Below are 21,253 nucleotides of genomic sequence, written 5' to 3'. Positions count from 1 at the left end.
CCGCCCAGGGCGGGGCGCCGGGGTGGCGCTGGCCGGGGAGCCCGGGACAGCGAGGGGCCGGCTCTGGGGAGGGGGCGCTTGGCTTCTCTGCTTTCTGCAGGTAAAGTTCGATGGACGAGGAAGGTTTAAAGGGCCTCAGGAAGATGGGGTCTGGGGCCCAGTGGGCAGAGGAGACGCCAAGTGCTGGGGGCAGCAGGCACTAATGGACTGGGGAGGTCGCACGACTGGTGTCCTAGGAGGGCTGAGCGGAAGGGAGACCCAAGATCAAAGAGATTCAAGGAGGACATTGAGGAAAGGATCTGGTAAAATGCGCTTAGTCCCTAGTGGTCCCTTTCCTTTCGCGTTCTATCATCCCTCCCTGGGTTTTCTATATCCATTGAACCAATATAACATTCTAAGTGTAACGGGGTTATTTCCGCACACCCATTTAGTTGAGAAAAGCAAAGAAACGAATCTAGCAATATTTGCCTGCAATATGCTGGGCACTCGCTAGCTCATACATGACTTCATTTACTATATGAAGAAACTGCACACCTGATGCTAAGTGATTTGCCCAAAGTTTGGGATCCGAGGGGATCTTCTGACTCCTAAGTCCAGTGTTGATCTCGCTATTCATTTTAACATTTTTATTCTTGGTATCCTAACTCGACTTTGAGAAAGATCTGTGTAAACCTACCGTGGCATTATTTCACTCTCTTTAATGCAACTAACTTGAGACTTTTGATGCTGGGCCCTTAGTGTAAAACAGTACACATTGTTAAATAAAGAGAATCGATCTTCAGGAATGTATTCATTGAATAAAGGCAGTATTTGTTAAGCACTGTGGTTGACTGTAAAATGTTAAAAATGGAATATCTGTCTTCAAGGGATATACAGCATATATACAAAACAATTGCAACAAAAGGTCGTCTGTTGTAAGATCATGCATTTGGAACTTTATAGTGTTATTGTTATTTTGCTGATTTTAAAGAAAATATCACTCGTTAGACCTGGATTGAAAAAGATACACAGTTTCAGCATGATCCCTACTTCTTAGGAACTAACAAACTATTGAGGGAAAGAAACTTACACAATAACTTAAATTACCATATAGAATGAAGCGATAACTTTCAGAGAGTAAAGAGATCAATTATGCTTGTTGAAAGCATCTGTTAGGACTTAAACAGGTTTAACAGGTGTTTGGGATTTGCTTAAGGCAAATGGCAAAGGAAATGCTTCCCAAGTTGGGGGGCGAGGTGGGGTGTGGAGGCAGCATAGAGGTGGAGATCAAGGATCTCAAAGGATCATCTTGCAAACAGGTGGGTCTAGTCTCTAACATTTGGTGATGACTTAAACACTCCCTTTCTCAAAAAATAATGTGACTTTGAATTGACTGTGAAACGAAGTTCAAACTCCCTTCCTGAGGGCCCAAGGCTCTCTTAAGTTCTCCCCTTCTTGCTGATTTTTCAGCCTAATTTCCCACTTGACCTCTTCCAAGCTCTTTCTCTGGCCAATCACGTCTACTCCATGTCCTTGGAATCACCACACATGGCTTCTCTGTTGGTTACTCATTCCCTTTCCCACGCCTGGAATGTTCTGCCAGCCCTGCCCTTCCCCCGGGCTAGACTCAGATTTCACCTCTAGGAGAAGGTGCTTCCATGACCACTTCAGATCCTCCACCACATTTAATTTTATTTTTTTCCACACTTTTGTGTTGTTGATTTAATATGAGCTTTCCCTTGGCTCTTGCCTGAAATTTAAAAATTTTTTAAATGGATTCAATAGATTTTTCAAGGAGCTCATTCTGTGGCAAACATTTTCTGGCACAGAGGTGTTTTTGTTTTATCTCTGAAAACTCTTGAGTGTCTTAGTCATAGAATTAAGAAGGTAAACAAACTTTTAAGAACACACCTCTAAAGCCAAAAGATCTGAGCTTGGCTGGCCAGCATGGCTCAGTGGTTGAGCATCCACCTATGAACCAGGAGGGCACTGTTTGATTCCTGGTCAGGGCACATGCCCGGGTTACAGGCTTAATCCCCAGTGTGGGGCGAGTAGGAGGCAGCTGATTAGAGATTCTCATCACTGATGTTTCTTTCTCTCCTCTCCCTTCCTCTCTGAAATCAATATATATAATTCTGAGCTTGAATTCTCCCTCTACCATTTTCTAAAATATGTGACTCTGGCAAGTTACTTAACCCTTCTAATTCTCATTAGTGAAATGAAGAATGCTTACTTTATATGGGAGTTGTGAAGGTTAAATGAATATATGTATTGCCTATATCTGACAACTAGAAAGTACTCAGTAAATGAAGCAGCACATAGATGGGAGTGAACATGGCATATACTGGTGACACTAAGGAGACAGCCAAGAGTAGCAATAAATAAAAGGAGGCAGATGGTGGAGGACCTGAAATTACTACAGAAACTTTAGGTTGTAAGAGTATATCCTTCATCTCTAAGAAATTAAAGAACCACTGAAAGTTTTTTTAAATATATATATATATTTTTTTAAATGTATTTTATTGATTTTTTACAGAGAGGAAGGGAGTGGGATAGTTAGAAACATCGATGAGAGAGAAACATCCATCAGCTGCCTCCTGCACACCCCCTACTGAGGATGTGCCTGCAACCAAGGTACATGCCCTTGACCAGAAACGAACCTGGGACCCTTCAGTCCGCAGGCCGATGCTCTATCCACCGAGCCAAACTGGCTAGGGCTTAAAAATATATTTTATTTGATGCTTTACAGAGAGGAAGGGAGAGGGATAAAGAGTTAGAAACATCGATGGGAGAGAAACATCAATTAGCTGCCTCCTGCACACCTCCTCCTGGGGATGTGCCCACAACCAAGGTACATGCCCTTGACCGGAATCGAACCTGGGACCTTTCAGTCCGCAGGCCCACGCTCTATCCACTGAGCCAAACCAGTTAGGGACCACTAAAAGTTTTTGAATAGGACTTTTTTTGTTTGTTTGTTTTTACCATTTAACAATTGGTGTTTATTATTATTATTATTTTTAGAAATTTTAGAGCAGTTATGGGGGCACAGCAAACTTGAGAGGAAGGTACAGAGATTTCCCATATATCCTCTGCTCTCACACATGCAGTCTCCCCTTTATCAACATCGGTTAAAATTGAACCTACATTGGCACATCATAATCACTCAAAGTCCATAGTTCACATTATGGCTCATTCTTGGTTGTGTATATGCTTTGGGTTCAGACAAATGTATAATGATATATATTCACAGCTCTAAAAATCCTCTGTACTCAGACTATAAATAACTCCCACCCCAACTCCTGACAACCACTGATCTTTTTATTGTCTCCTTACTTTTACCTTTTCCAGAATATCAGATAGTTGGAATCCTACAGAATATAGCCTTTTAAGATTGCCTCTTTAGTAAATGCATTTAAGATTTCTCCATGTTTTCTCATGGCCTGATAGCTCATTTCTTTTAGCACTGAATAATAGTCCATTGTCTGGATGTGCCACAGTTTACATATCTGTTCAGCTACTGAAGAACATCTTAGTTGCTTCCAAGTTTAAGTAATGCTGAACAAAGCTGCTATAAACATCTGTGTGCAGGACATACATTTTCAATTCCTTTGGGTAAATACCAGGAAGCTTAAAGAGGATTTTGAATGATATAATTTTTAATACTGAAAGATTAATCTGGAAGCAGTGTGAAAAAATGGATTGACAAAGTTGAGGAGAGAGCCTAGAATCAAAAGAAGAGGGAAGTCATTATAGCAAGGTACACAGGAAATAAGGCTCACCTAAAATAAGGTGAAAATCTAGGATAAAAAAATGAACACTTAAAAATATCAGTTGCTTACTGAGTAGATAAAGAAATTAAAGAAGAACAAGGAGAAAACTGAAGTGTAAGAACCTAATTCTAAGTTTTGAATCTGATAAAAGGATATTGGTGGTGAAACTTAGAAAAGCCAATTTATTTTGTTGGTTTCTTGTTGTTGTTTGAGAAGCAGGACTCTGATAAAGTCAGTTTAGATCCTACATTTGACATTCAAGATGAAATATACTTGGTATAGAGTAGGCCTTATTAAGTGATGAGTGCATTTAATTGAAGATCAGGCAGCTAGATCAGTGCACCAAAGAGAGGACAATCAGAAATACTTGAGAAACAACAGCATTAACACAGTAGAATTCAAAATGTGCAGACAACTATAATAAAGATCTACCGAAGTCCTGATATTATAAACTTATCACCAGAGGAAAAATGTTATCCATCACAGTTGGATTAAGCTTGTATTTCTTCATGTTTCTCACCATCACAGTTAGATTAATCTTGTATCTCTTCATGAAAACAGGAGTCAGGTTGGTTTCCTCAGAAAGTTATGGGCAAAAACTATCTGTTAATGTCATTAGGTTTATGCTGGAATCTGAGGAATGGAAAGACCCACTGTGCAGAGCCCTGGAATTCAGAGGAAGCTTTGCTTCAGGCATCCTGGTAATCCTCTACACGGTCATTTCCATGTTGGGCTGTGCTAGTCTTCGCTTTCTACAGAATTTGCATAGGATTCTATATAATTTTTAAGACAAAGAAATTGGGCATTGAAAATATGTCTAGAATTGAGACTTAAGAACTTTCTTACTAAAATTAGACAATGGAATAATCTATAATAATAAAAGTATAATATGCTAATTAGACTGGACATCCTTCCAGACGTCCTTCTGGACTAAGCCAGGGCTGCAAGGGAAGCCTGGATCCTGGGTGCCAGAGGGAAGCCAATGCCGGCAGCCGGGGGAAGGAAGGCCTACTCTTGCACAAATTTTGTGCATCAGACCTCTAATCGTGATAAGAGACTATGCTTGCAAATAAGTAATATATTTTACTGAGCCATGAGAAAATAGATTAAGGAGCAGTAAGAAAAGAAAGTTAATTTTTTTAAATAGCATTAGTTCAAGAGTCAAACTTTTTGTATTGTTTCTTTACTTTCACAGGGAGATTCTTGTTTTTGTTTCAGTTTATACATTGTAAAAGGGAATGAAGATAAACTTTGGAACCATAAAAATAGATTTTGTAACCAGATTGATCACTAAAGCATAAGCATTTCCAAATAGTTAATTGTTCACAATCCAAATGAAAAATGACACAAATACAAAGATCAGCAATATTCCTACAGTGAGCAGGAAAATACAGTAAATCCTTACTAAACAACATAGATAGGTTCTTAGAACTGCAGCAAAATAATGTATAGCACAATAACTTAAAAATAAAAAAAGTGAGAGGCACCAAGCATTTATTTGAGAGTCAAAAGAATAGTTTGTGTGTGTGTGTGTGTGTGTGTGTGTGTATACACACACATTAGAGGCCCAGTGCACAAGATTCATGCACTGGTGGGGGGCATGGACTGCAGGGATTTCCCACTGTGGGAGCACCACTCATCCAGTCAGCCAAGCGGCTGTGGACCCGCCCTCTGAGCAGTTACTCCCTGGTCTGGCATCTTCGGTGGAGCCGGAGCACTTGCCTCTCCAGGGGACCCGATCAAGGCCAGGCAGGCCCAGGGACAATAGTACTGAGAGGCGGTGGCCATGAACCTGCCTCCCAGCCTCTGGTGGTGCTGTGTGGCCTGCAGGCATCTGGAGGAGGCAGCAGGGAGTGAGGAGGAGGAGCCTGGGGTGAGGAGCCGATGATAGATCGATAGATCGAAGCCTGGGTTCCTGCCTGTTGGCCTGGGGTTCACAGCGGGAGCAGTTGCTCATCCCGGTCAGCCAAGCAGCGCTGCTGCGTTGAGCATCTGCCCCCTGGTAGTCAGTACATGTCATAGCGACTGGTTGACCAGTCATTCTGCCGTTCGGTCGCTGGGCTTTTAATATATATATATATATATATATATATATATTTATATTTATATTTATATTTATATTTATATTTATATTTATATTTATATTTATATTTATATTTATATATATTTATATATATTTATATATATTTATATATATTTATATATATTTATATATATTTATATATATATATTATTGATTTCAGAGAGGAAGGGAGAAGGGGAGAGAGATATAGAAACATCAACGATGAGAGAGAATCATTGATTGGCTGCTTCCTGCACACTCCACACTGGGGAGTGAGCCTGCAAACCTGGACATATATCCTGACCAGGAATTGAAATATGACCTCCTGGTTCATAGGTTGACGCTCAATCACTGAGCCACACCAGCTGGAAAGAATAGCTATTTTGAATCTTTTTTTTAAAAAATATATTTTATTGATATTTTTACAGAGAGGAAGGGAGAGGGATAGAGAGCTAGAAACATCGATGAGAGAGAAACATCGATCAGCTGCCTCCTGCACACCTCCCACTGGGGATGTGCCCGCAACCAAGGTACATGCCCTTGACCGGAATCGAACCCGGGACCCTTCAATCCGCAGGCCGATGCTCTATCCACTGAGCCAAACCTGTTTCGGCAAGAATAGCTATTTTGGAAGGACTGATTCAGACAGAACCCCAATAGTGTCCCAATTAGGAGGTGAAGGCAAGGGGTATTTATGAGAACGGGAAGAGGAACAATTATGTCAATAGGAGGAAGGGGTTTTTATAGGTAAAGAATACAAAGTGATATATTCTAAAGAATGTTTTTCATTTTCAATCCAATAGTCATAATGTCTGCTTTCCTACCTTTACAAGCAGTCGTTTGGAATGCAGTGCCGCTGTAGGCTCAGTCCAAAGATTATTTTGCCCAGTTTTAACATTCCAAAGGTTTAAGAAATAAGACATGCAAGGTAGTTCCTCTGGATGACAACTCTGACTCCATTTTAAATTGACTTTCTTTATATTATATTTTGTATTTCCCCTTTTGATTGAGATCTTTCCTTAAAGCATTGCTGAACAATCATTGGAAAGCAACAATGGTCAGTTATTAAAAGCACTAGAGGCCAGTTGCACGATATTCGTGCAAGAATAGGCCCCTGGCTTCACTCCCAGCCACCCGGGAGCCGGCAAGTCTCCGCTCCCCAGCCGCCTGGGAGCCGGCAAGTCCCCACTCCCGGGGCACCTGGGAGCCGGCAAGTCCCCACTCCCCAGCCACCTGGGAGCAGGCATGTCCCTGCTTCTGTCTGGAGTACCACTCCAGTAGCTCCCTCCACTGCCCCCCTTCCCCTCATAGCAGGCTTCACACCGCTCTGTGCCTGCATACGCAAATTAACCTCCATCTTTGTTGGGTTAATTTGCATACTCACTCTGATTGGCTGTGGGCATAGCAGAGTGATGGTTAATTTGCATGTTTCTCTTTTATTAGGTAAGACTAGTGGGCCGGTGCACGAAATTCGTGCACATTGAAAGGGGATTAATTAGAGGAAATAATTTAATATTGTTATTTGCCCTTTCTCTATAATAGAAGTGTCAGAGATGAAAGGAAATTAGTAAAATGTATATGAAAACCTTCCTCCTGTCAGAGTCTGGGGCGCACCACGAGACCCAGAGTCAAGTCCCCGCCCACCCACATGCACCTCAAAATCGTGTGAGACCCAGACCCAGCCGGCCCCCACCCCCATTGGGCTAGATCCAGACGTAGCCAGTCCCACCCTTGTCAAGCCCCGCCGGGTAAGGGATGTAGCCTCAGGTCCCCTGGCCCGGCACCAGGATGGGGGGCATGGCCTGAGATCCCCCAGCCCAGACCGGGGTGGGGGGTGTGCCTTGAGGTCCCCCATCAAGCCCCGCCAGGTGGGGGACATGGCTTGAGATCCCCTGTCAAGCCCCGCTGGGTGGGGGGCGTGCAGCCTCAGGTCCCCTGACCCAGCACCAGGAGGGGGGCACAGCCTCAGGTCTCCCGTCAAGCCCCACCGGCAGGGGGGTGCAGCCTCAGGTCCCCCATCAAGACCCACTGGGCGGGGGCACGGCCTGAGTTCCCCCGACCCAGCTCTGGGGGTGCATCTTGAGGTCCCCTGTCAAGCCCCGCTGGGTGGGGAGCATGGCCTGAGGTCCCCTGTCAAGCTCCACCAGGCAGGGGGGTGCAGCCTCAGGTCCCCTGGCCCAGTGCTGGGGCGGGGGGTCGTGGCCTGAGGTCCCCCGGCCTGGTGCCAAGGCAGGAGGTGCAGCCTGAGGTCCCCTGTCAAGCTCAGCCAGGCAGGGTGGCGCAGCCTCAGGTCCCCCATCAAGCCCCGCTAGGCAGGGGGCGCAGCCTGAGTTCCCCAACCCAGCACTGGGGGTGCACCTTGAGGTCCCATCAAGCCCCGCCAGGCAGGGGGGCACAGCCTCAGGTCCCCTGGCCTGGTGCTGGGGCAGGGGGTGTGGCCTGAGGTCCCCCTGGCCTGGTGCTGGGGCGTGGGTGCAGCCTGAAGTCCCCTGTCAAGCCCCACCTGGTGGGGGGGGTGTGGCCTCAGGTCCCCTGGCCTGGTGCCAAGGCAGGAGGTGGGGCCTGAGGTCCCCTGTCAAGCCCCTCGGGGGCGGGGGACAGCGTAGCCTCAGGTCCCTGCTGATTGCTCGTTAAGGCTTCTTAAGGGAACTTGGCCTCAGCTGTGGATGCAAGCCATCTTTGTGACGGAGTGATGGTCAATTAGCATATTTCCTCCTTATTAGATAGGATTGTTAGTCCTCCAGTGGTGGGAAGGCTCCTTCCTGTTATGTCTGTCCCACAAAGGAGTGAAAGAGGTGTTTTAGGAGCGTTAGGCAACAGAACAGAGGAAGCCCTTAAAGGCAAACATCTTCTGTAGCTTCTTGAGGTAAGTCTCATAAGCCTTAGTGATCATCTCAAAATGTTGAGCAACAATTATCAGAGTATTATCTTTATAACATTGAGCTATGTAAAACAAAGTTTTGTACAGCAAAAAAATTCCTATAATAACAAACAAAAAGTTAAGTCCAATTTGGAGAATAAATCTGAACCAGGAGGCAATACTTGAGGGCAGTCAGCTGAAGGTATTAGAAAATCATGAAGTGTCCATGGGCACTGTATTTAATCATTTGGCTTGTGCTCAGATTTTATCTAGTTCCACCCCTATTTTACCAGAAGTGTTTTATCTAAGTATGAGAGGTATTAAGAACAGGGCAAACCTCAACTTGTTTACTTAGGATCTGATCAAGAGCAATCCTATTGTCTAATATAACTTGCACAAGGGAATTTAAAGATTTGTCCTGGTTGGCTATTGCTTTGGTGGTAACACCAGAAAACCTTCTCTAAGGTTTTTGATAAGTTTTTAATCAAGTACTTATTCATTGCAATACCTGCTTAAAGAAAAAGTGTTTTTCTAAATCTGGCACCTATACTGGGGTTGGCATCACTAGGCACTGAAGATTCTTTTTTTTTTTTAATATATTTTATTGATATTTTACAGAGAGGAAGGGAGAGGGATAGAGAGTTAGAAACATCGATGAGAGAGAAACATCGATCAGCTGCCTCCTGCACACCTCCCACTGGGGATGTGCCCGCAACCAAGGTACATGCCCTTGACCGGAATCGAACCCGGGACCCTTCAGTCCGCAGGCCGACGCTCTATCCACTGAGCCAAACCGGTTTCGGCGGCACTGAAGATTCTTGACTATGTGTGTAACCAGTTGCACATTTTGACCTATGAAGTAGGTTTGAAGGTGATGCCCAATGTCACGTTATCTGTCCAGGCAGAAATTAAGGAAAAAAAGAAAACAATAACTATTATAGTGAGTGCTTGGCCTCTGACATTAATTGTGAGATAGGAAGGCGCTAAAGTAACCGTGGGAAAGTTACCTTTCTGGAAGGAAAGGTAAATGTTTCAAGTCTGCTTACAAAGGTATAATTTTCCATTTGTTAGCAATTTTATTAATCCAGTTTTTTTTTGTTTTAGAATTCTGCAAGTCTTCACCCAGTTTAATGGTATGATCTGAAAGTTTATTAGAACCCTGTATTTTAAAGTGTCAGAATCCTCTCCATGAATTTCTCTGAAGATGAAACCATCTTTGCAGAAACACTTTTGCAAAAGCATCAGAGTAAAATAACAACTGCCTGCAAATGACAAAAGACTTAAAAAATCTGGTGAGAGTTCACAAATACACACATAAAAACAATGCAAGTGACTTGGTTATCCATTCTAATCTTAGTTTGACCATACAGAAAAAATTTTAAAGTTTAATCATTACACTAGTATATTTCAAATTTCCTACCACTTAAACTTTTAAGCATTAATGTTCTAATTTTAAAATAGCCATCTTCTTAAGAATTTGATTTCTAGGTTCAGGAGTAGAACTAGAAGTTACTTGTTTTTCCTCCAAACCAGTTGGTTCCTAGAGAGAGCATGGACTCACAAGGTGAGGTTGTAAATGTACGAAAAGTTTAATGCTGCCTTCTGTCTTCCCTGACCTTGGTGGGGAGAATGGGGAGGATCCTGGTGGTGTTCCATAGCCCATAAAAAACCACCTTTTATAGGACACCAGCTTTTCTCACCGATTCTTGGAAAAGGTGACACTTTTGTCACTGGATCTTAGTGGGTGCCAGAGAAGTAGCCATCACTGAGACAGCTACAGGACCCCTGTTTAACAGAGTAAGGGGGTGCAGTCCTAACGCTTATTGAGAAGAGCTAGGTATTGTGCTGCTTAGTTGCCCAGGTTCAAGTAACCACCTTTATGAATACATAACTGAAAGCCAATTTACATGCTTATATTTCAAATAAAGCTTTAAAAGTAAATTAGAAATAATGTATCATAATTATTGAGCAGTCTATTGGCTAAAGAGAATAGAAGGCTTATTATGGGTGGAATTTGCCTGGACAGCACAGGGCCAAGGAAGGAGATTTAAAAAAAAATATCACAGTAATGCTGCAAAATTGGCTTAGCAAACATTTTGAATATAATTTTAATACTACAATATTATTGAAATAATTTTATGTCCTTCTATTCCAAAATTATACTTCTCATAATATAGTACATTATCCCAAGGTTCTCCAAGTGTGGTCTAATTGTAATATCTGAACCAGCAATACCAGCAATAGTATCAGCATCATTTGGGAACTCATTAGAAATACAAATTATCCTACCCCACCCTACATCTTCAGATTTAGGAACTCTGCTTGTGGGGCCCATTCTTCTGTTTTTGTGTGGTTTCTTACAAGATTTTTAAGTAGATTTTTAGAGAGAGAGAAACGATGTGAGAGTGAAACTTTGACTGGCTGCCGCCTGCATGCTGCCTACCAGGGATTGAGCCTACAATTTGGGCATGTGCCTAGATTGGGAATCAAACTGGCAACCTTTCAGTGCATTGGATGACTGACCCAACCAACCGAGCCACCCCGGCCAGGGCTCCTTCCGTGTTTTAACAAAACCTCCTGATGACTCTGATGCTCCATAAAGTGTGGGAATCACTGCATAATACAATTCTTCAAAATCAGTGCTACTGTGGATGAAGAGGCACCATTCAAATTCAAATACTTTTACACTAGGAAAAAAGGATTAAACTTTCACTTAAAAATATACATTTGGGCAGTATAAAAGATATCCCCACTACAGAAATTTTAGTATAAAAATGTAGAAAGAAGGGGTAGAGGGGAAAAACCCCTCCAACTCTTCTGCTGCTTTCAGTTTGTCTAATTACAACCAGCTCAACTGAAAAGCCAAAGATCAATTCCTAGTTTCAAACCACTGAATGTGTCTGCATAACTAATAACTCATCTGCAAGTAAAGGAATTATATTAGAAAAGTGGTTCCCCTATCTTGAACCAGAAATCAGAATCTCTAGGGATGAGGCCCAAGAGTTTACATCTTGAACAGCATCCTGGTGAATCCATGTTCACTTAGCTTTTGGAGCCATTATGTTAGACCAGTGGTCGGCAAACTCATTAGTCAACAGAGCCAAATATCAACAGTACTATTGAAATTTCCTTTGAGAGCCGAAAACTGACTTCTGTGCATGGGCCACGAAGTTTCAATAGCACTGTACGTGCACGCCCGCACGTGGTGTTTTGTGGAAGAGCCACACTCAAGGGGCCAAAGAGCCGCAGGTGGCTCGCGAGCCGTGGTTTGTCGACCACTGGGTTAGACAAAACAGTGATACCTAAATATCCTCGTTACCAATGAAGCACATTTATCTATTTATTTATTATTTTTTAATATATTTTATTGATATTTTACAGAGAGGAAGGGAGAGGGATAGAGAGTTAGAAACATCGATGAGAGAGAAACATTGATCAGCTGCCTCCTGCACACCTCCTACTGGGGATGTGCCCGCAACCAAGGTACATGCCCTTGACTGGAATCGAACCTGGGACCCTTCAGTCCGCAGGCTGACGCTCTATCCACTGAGCCAAACCATTTAGGTGAAGCACATTTATTTAAAAAAACAACTGTAATCCAGTTCTAATCTCCTGTGGCTCTCTGGAGGTATAATAATTCTACTTTTCTGTTGAAGAACCTGCTGCACTAAGGAATTGGACAGAGCCCTGTAGCTGGAAACGGGATTTCAATGGAACTGCTGTATATTTGTTCTATAGTATCAGACAAACATCCTAAATTAAAACAACGATAAACAAAATGACTTTCTAAAATATTGTAGTTATTTAATGTAGAGTTTAAAATTAAGTAAAAAATAAAATCTTAAAAAACAGAACCTCCAACGTTTCACTTGGTGGTAATCTCTTTGGTCTCCTGTCATAGGCCCTTCCCCTCACCTAAACTTGCACTAAGGAAAAGAAGGTGCAATGCCCAGCTGTGCGCTAGCGTCCTTAAGTACGGTTCGCAGCAGCCTTCCACAAATTCCCTAGGATAACAGGGAGGCCATTAGATCCTCTGAGCACAGACTCTGAAATCGGACAAACATCACCTTTATTCCAACTCCGTCATAAGGTCAACACGCTTATTAGGTGTCTTTAAGCCAGGTTCGTTATCTGCAAACCCAAATCCAACCAGGACTAACGGAGATGTTTGTAAAGCGTTTATCAAATCGCCGGGCTCCGCTGGCACTTTTGCAGACTGTCAGAGCAGGGTTAGCTCGGGAGTAAGCAGTGGGATGGTTGGAGGGCAAGCCTTCTCCTTTTTTCCCCTCTGGAAAGCCAACCAACGCTCTCCCAGCTGAGTCAGCGGGCGGATAGAAAGGTGAACCTGCGAGCAGCCAGTGCTAGGTCCCTTTAAGAGCCCGCCTCCCCCGCCCTTCTCCCGTCCACGCCCAGCGAAGGCGGAACCGGAAGGCGTGAGGGACGCGCCGGTCCCCAGCATGGCGGCCGCCTGGCCCTCCGGGCCGGCAGCTCTGGATACCGTGGCTGTCCAGCTCCTGGGTGTCCTGTGGTTTGTGTCAGTCACCACGGGACCCTGGGGAGCTGCCGCCGCCGGGGGCGAGGAGTCGCTTAAGTGCGAGGACCTCAAAGTGGGACAATATCCTCTGTGAGGAGCTTCCCCTGGGGGAGAGGTAGATGTGGGCTGGCGAGTGGGTCGTGGCCCTGGGCGCGGGCTGGGGTTGTACTGACAGGAGCGGTGACCTGTGGCCACTAAGGACCGGGGGACGCTGGGAGGTGAGGAGAGATGAGGATTGGGCAAAACTGGCCACCCTGTGTAAATTTCCTTGGGATTTTACGATTGTTGGCGCTTTTTCTTCTGTCCCACCTGTTTATTTATTTTATTTTATTTTTTTTATATTTTATTGATATTTCACAGAGAGGAAGGGAGAGGGATAGAGAGCTAGAAACATCGATGAGAGAGAAACATCGATCAGCTGCCTCCTGCACACCTCCCACTGGGGATGTCCCCGCAACCAAGGTACATGCCCTTGACCGGAATCGAACCCGGGACCCTTCAGTCCGCAGGCTGAGGCTCTATCCACTGAGCCAAACCGGTTTCGGCCCACCTGTTTATTTTTATTTTTTATTTTTCTGGTGGGTTGGTTTGTTCAACAAACACATAGGTCCTGAAGTATGCAAGGTCCTAATCTAGACCCTAGTAATAAAACGATTGGCAGGGCCTACTCTGGAAGTTTGCGGTCTTGGAGTGAGACCAGTGGTTAATAACGACAAAGCCAGGGTGTGTTGCCCATGATTCATTCACTTTACATGTATTATTACCTTTTATCACTCTCAAACTCCGTTGCGATGCCAGACTGTCAGGGGGCAAATGCCTGCTCCACTTTGTAACCGGGGACAAACGATTTGAACTCAGTTTTCTCATGATGAATAATATAGATAACAGACCAATTTAAAGGTCTGTTGTGATAAATTAGCACTGCAGGTAAATCACTTAGAATAATGCCTGACATATAGACGGAACGGTAGGTGTTAGCTGTTAATTTACAGAAGAGAAAACTAAGGCTGAAGGGGTTGAGTGGGTCTATTCAATGTAACAGTTTTGATAAACTGAGGAACAGTATGAAATGGGAGCTGCATTCAAATTAAAATAGCTACTTTTGTACAAAATTAGATACTTTGATACAAATTGCATAACAGAAAAATTAATAGCAGAAATCAGAGATAAAGGAAAGATTTTAGGAGGGAAAATCTTAAAGTTAAGAAAATTCTATTCTATAGTATTTTTATGTAATTTGAGGAGAGGCAGTGGTTATTTGTGTGTTTTTTTTTTTTTTTAAGAACAGCTCTTATTTGCTGAATACCATTTTGTTGAAGTTTGAGAATCATTAACTTAGCAGGTTGAGTTATTTTCATGGCAAAAAGGTCAGGGCCGTTCTCTCAAAGAAAATAATTGGGCAATATGAAGAATTGTGCTTTTTGAACCCTAGAGAGAAGTGGCTGAGCATATAGGACTATAAGGTGATGATAACTGGAAAATATCTGTTATGCCTGGCATAAAAATGAGGTTTTCAAATGCTGACTCAAAACCATAAACAGAGACATCTTGTGAATTCTTTCTTGTCTCATTATAATGTCAATAAAATATTTAGGAAACAGAAAAGCACCCAAGTGTTTTAAATATCTGTAAGGATATAATTATTATATCTGTTTCAAAAGATTTAAAATCCTGTTGGGGAGACCATGTAGATCCACCTAAAACGCCATCTGCCCTGCAGCCTGATGCACATGCCCTAGGCTTGGAGTCAGGAAACCTGATTTTGCAACCCATCATTTATATGACTGGAGAAGTCACTCAGACTTTGAGCCTGTTTGTGCTTCTGTAATGTGGGAATAATAATGTGGGAATCTACCTCACAGGGTTTTCAAGTTACATGAAATCATGTAAATGGCAATACTTGGGGCCCCATAAATTAGTTCAGTCAAATCTCTGGAAACTGATTTTTTTTTTTAACCTTAAAGCTTTCTTACAATAATTTGGTAAATATTTTTATTTTCATTTTTTTTGTGTGTGTGTGTGCTCTGTGCTTAAACCCTAACTGATGTTCTTTAAGGATGGCATTCTTTGCTAGAGCTTTTAGTATACATTAAGTTAATATACTTTTCCTGTAATTAATGTTCAGGTATTATTTAGTGGTACTGACGATATGTTTGTGCTTGTCTTTTTTGACCTGGATAAATTAACAGCCTCCTTTTACATGTGAATATAAACATAAGTATATATGAGATATTAAACAAATGGTAATGTTTTGTGTTGGAATAGAGTTCACATTTCCTTAACTTTTCTTAAATATATTTGTAAAGATCCAAAAATAAATGATGCTACACAAGAACCAGTTAACTGTACAAACTACACAGCTCATGGTAAGACTTCTAGAAAAATGTCTTTAAAAATAAATTTTAAAACATATTTTCTAGATTAATGAATGATCACTAAAAGTAATTAATGTGTGTTTTTTTTTTTCTTGAGTTATAACGTTATTCAGTTTCCAGGACAACTTAAAATTGGAGAACTGGCTAGAGGATTTAAAAAAGAATTTTATTCTCTTTAATTATAAAACTGGGAAGTTTTATGGTTTCATTCATTTTTTTAAACCTTTGGAATCAATTTATATAGCTGTCTTGATGCCCTTTATTTACCAAGCTATGTTATGCAAAAGTGCTGCTTCAGTTAGATTTTTAATTACTTGTAAAGAACTTGAAATGAGACTCTTAGTACAATAAGGTACAGTGAGCAGCTGTATCACCCACATTATGCACTTGTAAAATATACCTTGGTAGTCCAGCTGGCGTGGCTCAGTGGTTGAGCTTCTACCTATGAACCAGAAGGTCATGGTTAGATTCCCAGTCATGGCACATGCCTGGGTTTCCAGCTGAATCCCCAGTGAGGGGCATGCAGAGGGCGGCTGGTCAATGGTTATCTCTCATCATTAATGTTTCTATTTCTCCCTCCCCCTCTGAAATAAATAAAAAATATATTAAAAAAAATATATATATATACACATACATACATACTTGGGTACATCCTAAGTATGAGAACAGTATGGTAAGGATTTTAAATATGCATCACTCTTTTTTCTTTTTTGTATCAGTATTTTCTTAGAGATGTTTTGAAAATGGATAAACCCTCACCTAATGATTTTGGGAACCATCTATTCTAAAATATGTGTAATACCACAACCAGGGCATGTGCCCTGACCAGGAATTGAACCCACAACTAACGTCTCAGTGCATGGGTCAACGCTCCAACTAAGCTACACCAGCCAGGGTTAGCTGTCTGTCTGTCTGTCTATCTATAATGTAGCTTTTCCTATCTACATTAAAATCTCATGTCAGATGTTCTATTGAGAGGTGGTTTGCTATATGTTATATTCTCTTGTGTGCTTTGCTAGTCTTAAAAAACAACACATAATCACACCTTTCCTACAAGAAAAAAATGGTTTCTTGCCTTTTTCTGCCTTTAGTTCCATGTTTTCCAGCACCCAACATAACTTGTAAAGATTTCAGTGGCAATGAAACACATTTTACTGGACATGAAGTTGGTTTTCACAAGCCCATATCTTGCCGAAATGTGTAAGTACCTTACTGAAGTTAAATTTTCAAATCACTTGCTTATGTTGTATCTTGATTACATACAGTGAAGAGATTAAGAGTTAATTTATGGGGAAAATTCTTTACTAATTTAACTTTACGTTTTGCTTGTATCAGAAAACTTCTACTTTAAGTGTGCATGTTATATTGTTTTATAAATGCATTTTATCAACCAAGTAAAATTCTGTTGTTCACTACTTGGGATAAATGAAGACTGAACAGCCTTATGCCATGTCAGTTCAGTCATTTAGGCTACCCAAATGAGTTAGGAAAAAATTCTGTTCTCAAAATTTGGGGGATTTCTAGAGTTCAAAATAAAGGACTGTGTACTTGTGCTATTAAAAGAATGCGAACTATTAAGTCATTTGCATATTAAGGGAATTTTGAAACTTGGTTTCATTTTTTGTAATAGGCATGGATGATGAATGGTAATGTAAAACAATTCAAATGTTAGTTTGGGATATTAAGATAAATGGCTTTATTTTGTTAGGAATATTCTTTGTTTAAAGGACTTTTAAGTTTGCTTTTAATTTTGCTTCAGTAAAGCTAACATTTTATTCCTCTATTTTTGCTTTGTGCTAAAAACTTAGTTTTATTCACTTTTATTAATTGCTGGCACTATATTTTTACCTTTTAACTGTACATTGTTGCAGCTATTTGATGATACCTATTTGAATTTATTTAAAAAAAATAACCACTGTTTGGCTTTACAAGTTCTATTAGAATTCCTAGAAATTATTATTAGAGCCTTTTTTTTTCTTTTGACCCTACTTCATTGAATTAATGAGGAGCTTTAGATTCTACCTTGCTAAGCCAATCATTTAGGATTGTTGAGTTCTAAGAGTTCTCATTAGTAAAGTAAAAATTGTTAAAAGGAATTATTTCCGAAGTATTTAGATATGGTTTAGACCAGTGGTTGGCAAACTCATTAGTCAACAGAGCGGCAAGCCTCATATGGCTCCGAGCTGCAGTTTGCCGACCACTGGTTTAGACAATTTTGAAATTTATAGATTGATGTTTCTACCTTAAACTTTCCAAATGACAATTTACTAAGTGCTGGTCTAAGATATTTTAGGCTACTCGAGGCCCGATGCACGAAATTCGTGCAAGAGTAGGCCTTCCTTCCCCTGGCTGCCGGCACTGGCTTCCCTCTGGCACCCGGGACCTGGGCTTCCCTGCAGCTGCCAGCAGTACCTGGGACCCGAGCTTCCCTGCGGCTGCTGGCAGGCACCCATGACCCGGGCTTCCCTCGCAGCCCTGGCTTTCATCTGGAAGGACAGAAGGATGTCCGGTCTAATTAGCATGTTATGCTTTTATTATTATAGATAATACAGTAACTAAGAATATCATCTGTTGAGAACAGCTAGCTACTCAGGTTGGACCTTACAGTAGTTTTCCATGATTTCTCAGAGTAAAAGGCAGAGTCTTTACAATGGTTTTCAAGGCCCTGCATGAGCTGCCCTCTTTGCCCCCTATTACCTCTCTGACATTGTCTTCTATTCTTCCCTTTTCCCCCTCTACTCCTGCCACACTGTCCTCCTTAATAGACCTCAAACATGTAAGGTGTGCTGCCTTTGGAATAACAGTGTGTTGTCTGGGACACTCTTCCTTCAGAGGCATGACATGGCTGACTCACCTCCCTAAGGTCTTTGCTGAAATATCACCTTCCCCGTAAGCCCTCTAATCACCTTATTTAAATGGGTCCTATTTGTATCCCTAGCATTCTGGATTCCCTACACACCCTGTTCCATTTTTTTTCATAACATGTATGGCTTTTTTAATAGATGATTTACTGGAAATATTTTTATTGTTTGCTGCCATTAGATTGTTAGCTCTTTAGGGGCAGGGATCTTTGTCTCTTGTATTCATTAAAATATTCCAATAGCCTAGAATAGTGGTTGGCAAACTGCGGCTCGCGAACCACAGTTTGCCGCTCTGTTGACTAATGAGTTTGCTGACCACTGGCCTAAAATAGTTGTTGGCATGCAGTAGCTATCCAAAAAGCATTAATTGAATGAATGAATGAATGAACCAATTAACAAATAAATAATAACTAGCAGTTTTGTTTTCTAAAATGTTACATGTTGAAGGTGACACTCAGGTTCTAATTTCATGCAGAAATGGCTATTCATATAAAGTGGCTGTTGCACTGTCTCTTTTTCTTGGATGGTTGGGAGCAGATCGATTTTACCTTGGATACCCTGCCTTGGGTGAGTATGTTTCATTAAAAAAAAAAATCCTTGTGAACCTTGTGTGGTAGGTAAATGTACCTATTCTTTTTTTAAAAATATATTTTATTGATTGTTTACAGAGAGGAAGGGAGAGGGGTAGAGAGTTAGAAACATCGATGCGAGAGAAACATCGATCAGCTGCCTCCTGCACACCCCCTAGTGGGATGTGCCCGCAACCAAGGTACATGCCCTTGACCGAAATTGAACCTTCAGTCCGCAGGCTGATGCTCTATCCACTGAGCCAAACCGGTTAGAGCATGTACCTATTCTTATAGATTAAATCTCTGCATATTTTTAATAGTTACAAAAGTTTCATGTACCTGGAGTAGAATCTACACTAATAAAAGAAAGATGCAAATTGACCGTACCACCATGATGCCCACCAGCCAATCAGGAGTGAGTATGCAAATTAACCCGACAAAGATGGTGGGTTAATTTGCACACCCAGGCGCCCAGCGGCCTGGGTCCCGGGAACATCCTCGGGACCCAGGCCGCTCAGAGCCTGTAGGCCCACGCGTAGGCCGTGAGTGGCCGGGGTCCCAGAACACCCCTGGCCACTCCTGGCCTACGGGCCTTGGTGCCGAGCCGCCGGGGGTGGGGCAGCAGAGGCTTGAGTAGGGCCGGAGTGGAGCCAGGGGTGCCCTGCCCAAGCTGTGGCACAGGCTTGATCGGAGCCGGGGGGCCCTGCCTAAGCCACAGCAGAGGTTTGAGCAGGGCCTGAGCGGAGCCGGGAGTGCTCTGTCCAAGCCATGGCGGAGGCTTGAGCAGGCCTGGAGACGGGGGGTGTGCCAGCCTCGGCTTGCCAGCAGTCCTGCCTCTGCACATGAGCAGCAGAGGAAACACCTTTTCTGACTGCTCATTGGCTAAGCTCCCTGTACGCCACTGGTAATGTTCTTGGTAACTTGGGTAATAAGAATCCAAAAAGGTGATCTAGGGTTTTTCCACCACACTGCTGGAGGAAAAAAACAAAGGCCCGCTGCTGGAGGGCTAAGAAATGTCATATCCTGCCCTAGCTGGTTTGGCTCAGTGGATAATGCCTCAGCCTGCTGACCACAGGGTCCGGGTTCGATTCTGATTAAGGGCATGTACCTAGGTTGCAGGCTTCTCCCTGGCCCGGGCCCAGGTCAGGGATCATGCAGGAGGCAACCAATCAAAGCGTCCCTCTCACATTGATGTTTCTCTCTGTCTTTCCCTCTCTCTTCCACACTCTAAAAATCAATGGAAACATATCCTAAGGTGAGGATAAAAAAAAAAAAAAAAAAAAAAAGAAATGTCATATCCTATGAAAGACACATCTTGAAAATGCCTAAAGAAAGTTGTCATTTTTTCATGGTGAAGGGACTGGAGTCCGTGTTGATGAAAACACCTTGGTGACTGGCAGTGGCTGCAGCAGCGGGGTGATGGGGCAGGTACCTTCCCCTGATTAGCCCGGTCGCCTCCCGCAGAGGGAGGCCAGACTGCAGCCTAGGCCGGCTCCCCATAGGGAGCGGGCCTAAGCTGTCAGTAGGACATCCCCTGAGGGTTCCCTAATTTCGTGCACCGGGCCCCTAGTAGTTAATATTCTGTGAATATAAGGCTCTATACTTCAGCTTGGATAAGAAATACTGACTTTTCAATCTATCTTCATCTTTATAAGAACACATACTGGAGATAGTGTAGTCACTTATTTAGGACAGTGGACCTGAGCTGTCATTGCTAATGCTGGGCACACAGTGGGTGCTTGATAAATATTTTATGAGTAAATGAGCATTTCTTCAAAAAATATTTTCTTCTATCTGAACCTCTCTCAGTGTTGGCTTGCGAATAGAACTACAGAAGCCAGCATAAGCTGGTATGGAGCCTGACTTTTATTACCCTTAGCATCCCTCCCTATACCTTTCTCTTAGTTGGAATCTTCACATTTACCATAGCTAGTAAAGTTTATGAAAACTATTTACATTTGATGAAAGCTTTTATTTAAGCAGTACTTTCACATGTCAGCCCTTATTTAAGCCTTGCATCTCTCTTGAGTTTATCGTCGTCTTTAAATCTTCTTTAACAGGTAAAAAAATTGTCGCCAGAGAGGTTAAGGGATTTACTGCCTCTAGAGGCCTTGCTTTATACTGTGACATATTTGTTGTTATCATTGTTTTATGGATAGGGAAATTGTCAAGAGATTAAGAGATTTGCCCAAGGACACTCAGTGACCTGAATTTGAACCCCAATTTTCCGGCTCAAGAGATCA

The 21,253-nt window shown here is 42.4% G+C and overlaps 1 protein-coding gene across 4 annotated transcripts in view; it reads left to right on the top strand.

The window, feature by feature from the left end:
* Positions 1-13,112: 13,112 nt before the first annotated feature.
* The window catches only part of TM2D1 (TM2 domain containing 1), a 47,781-nt gene continuing 39,640 nt past the window's right edge, over positions 13,113-21,253 (top strand). For all 4 annotated transcript variants that reach the window (XR_013959890.1, XM_080655446.1, XM_080655445.1 and 1 more), the window contains exons 1-4: positions 13,113-13,290; positions 15,502-15,571; positions 16,672-16,780; positions 18,917-19,008. Coding sequence is in view for 3 of the 4 variants with exons in the window: in XM_080655446.1 (XP_080511572.1) it covers positions 13,129-13,290; positions 15,502-15,571; positions 16,672-16,780; positions 18,917-19,008 (433 nt within the window). In the remaining variant the exon portion in view is untranslated. The remainder of the gene's footprint in view (positions 13,291-15,501; positions 15,572-16,671; positions 16,781-18,916; positions 19,009-21,253) is intronic.

Source organism: Plecotus auritus (genome assembly GCF_963455305.1).
Source record: "Plecotus auritus genome assembly, chromosome: 2".
In the NCBI taxonomy this organism is placed as follows: Eukaryota; Metazoa; Chordata; class Mammalia; order Chiroptera; family Vespertilionidae; genus Plecotus; species Plecotus auritus.
The sequence above is the reverse complement of the archived record's forward strand: the minus strand, read 5'-3'. Positions and strand labels throughout refer to the sequence as shown.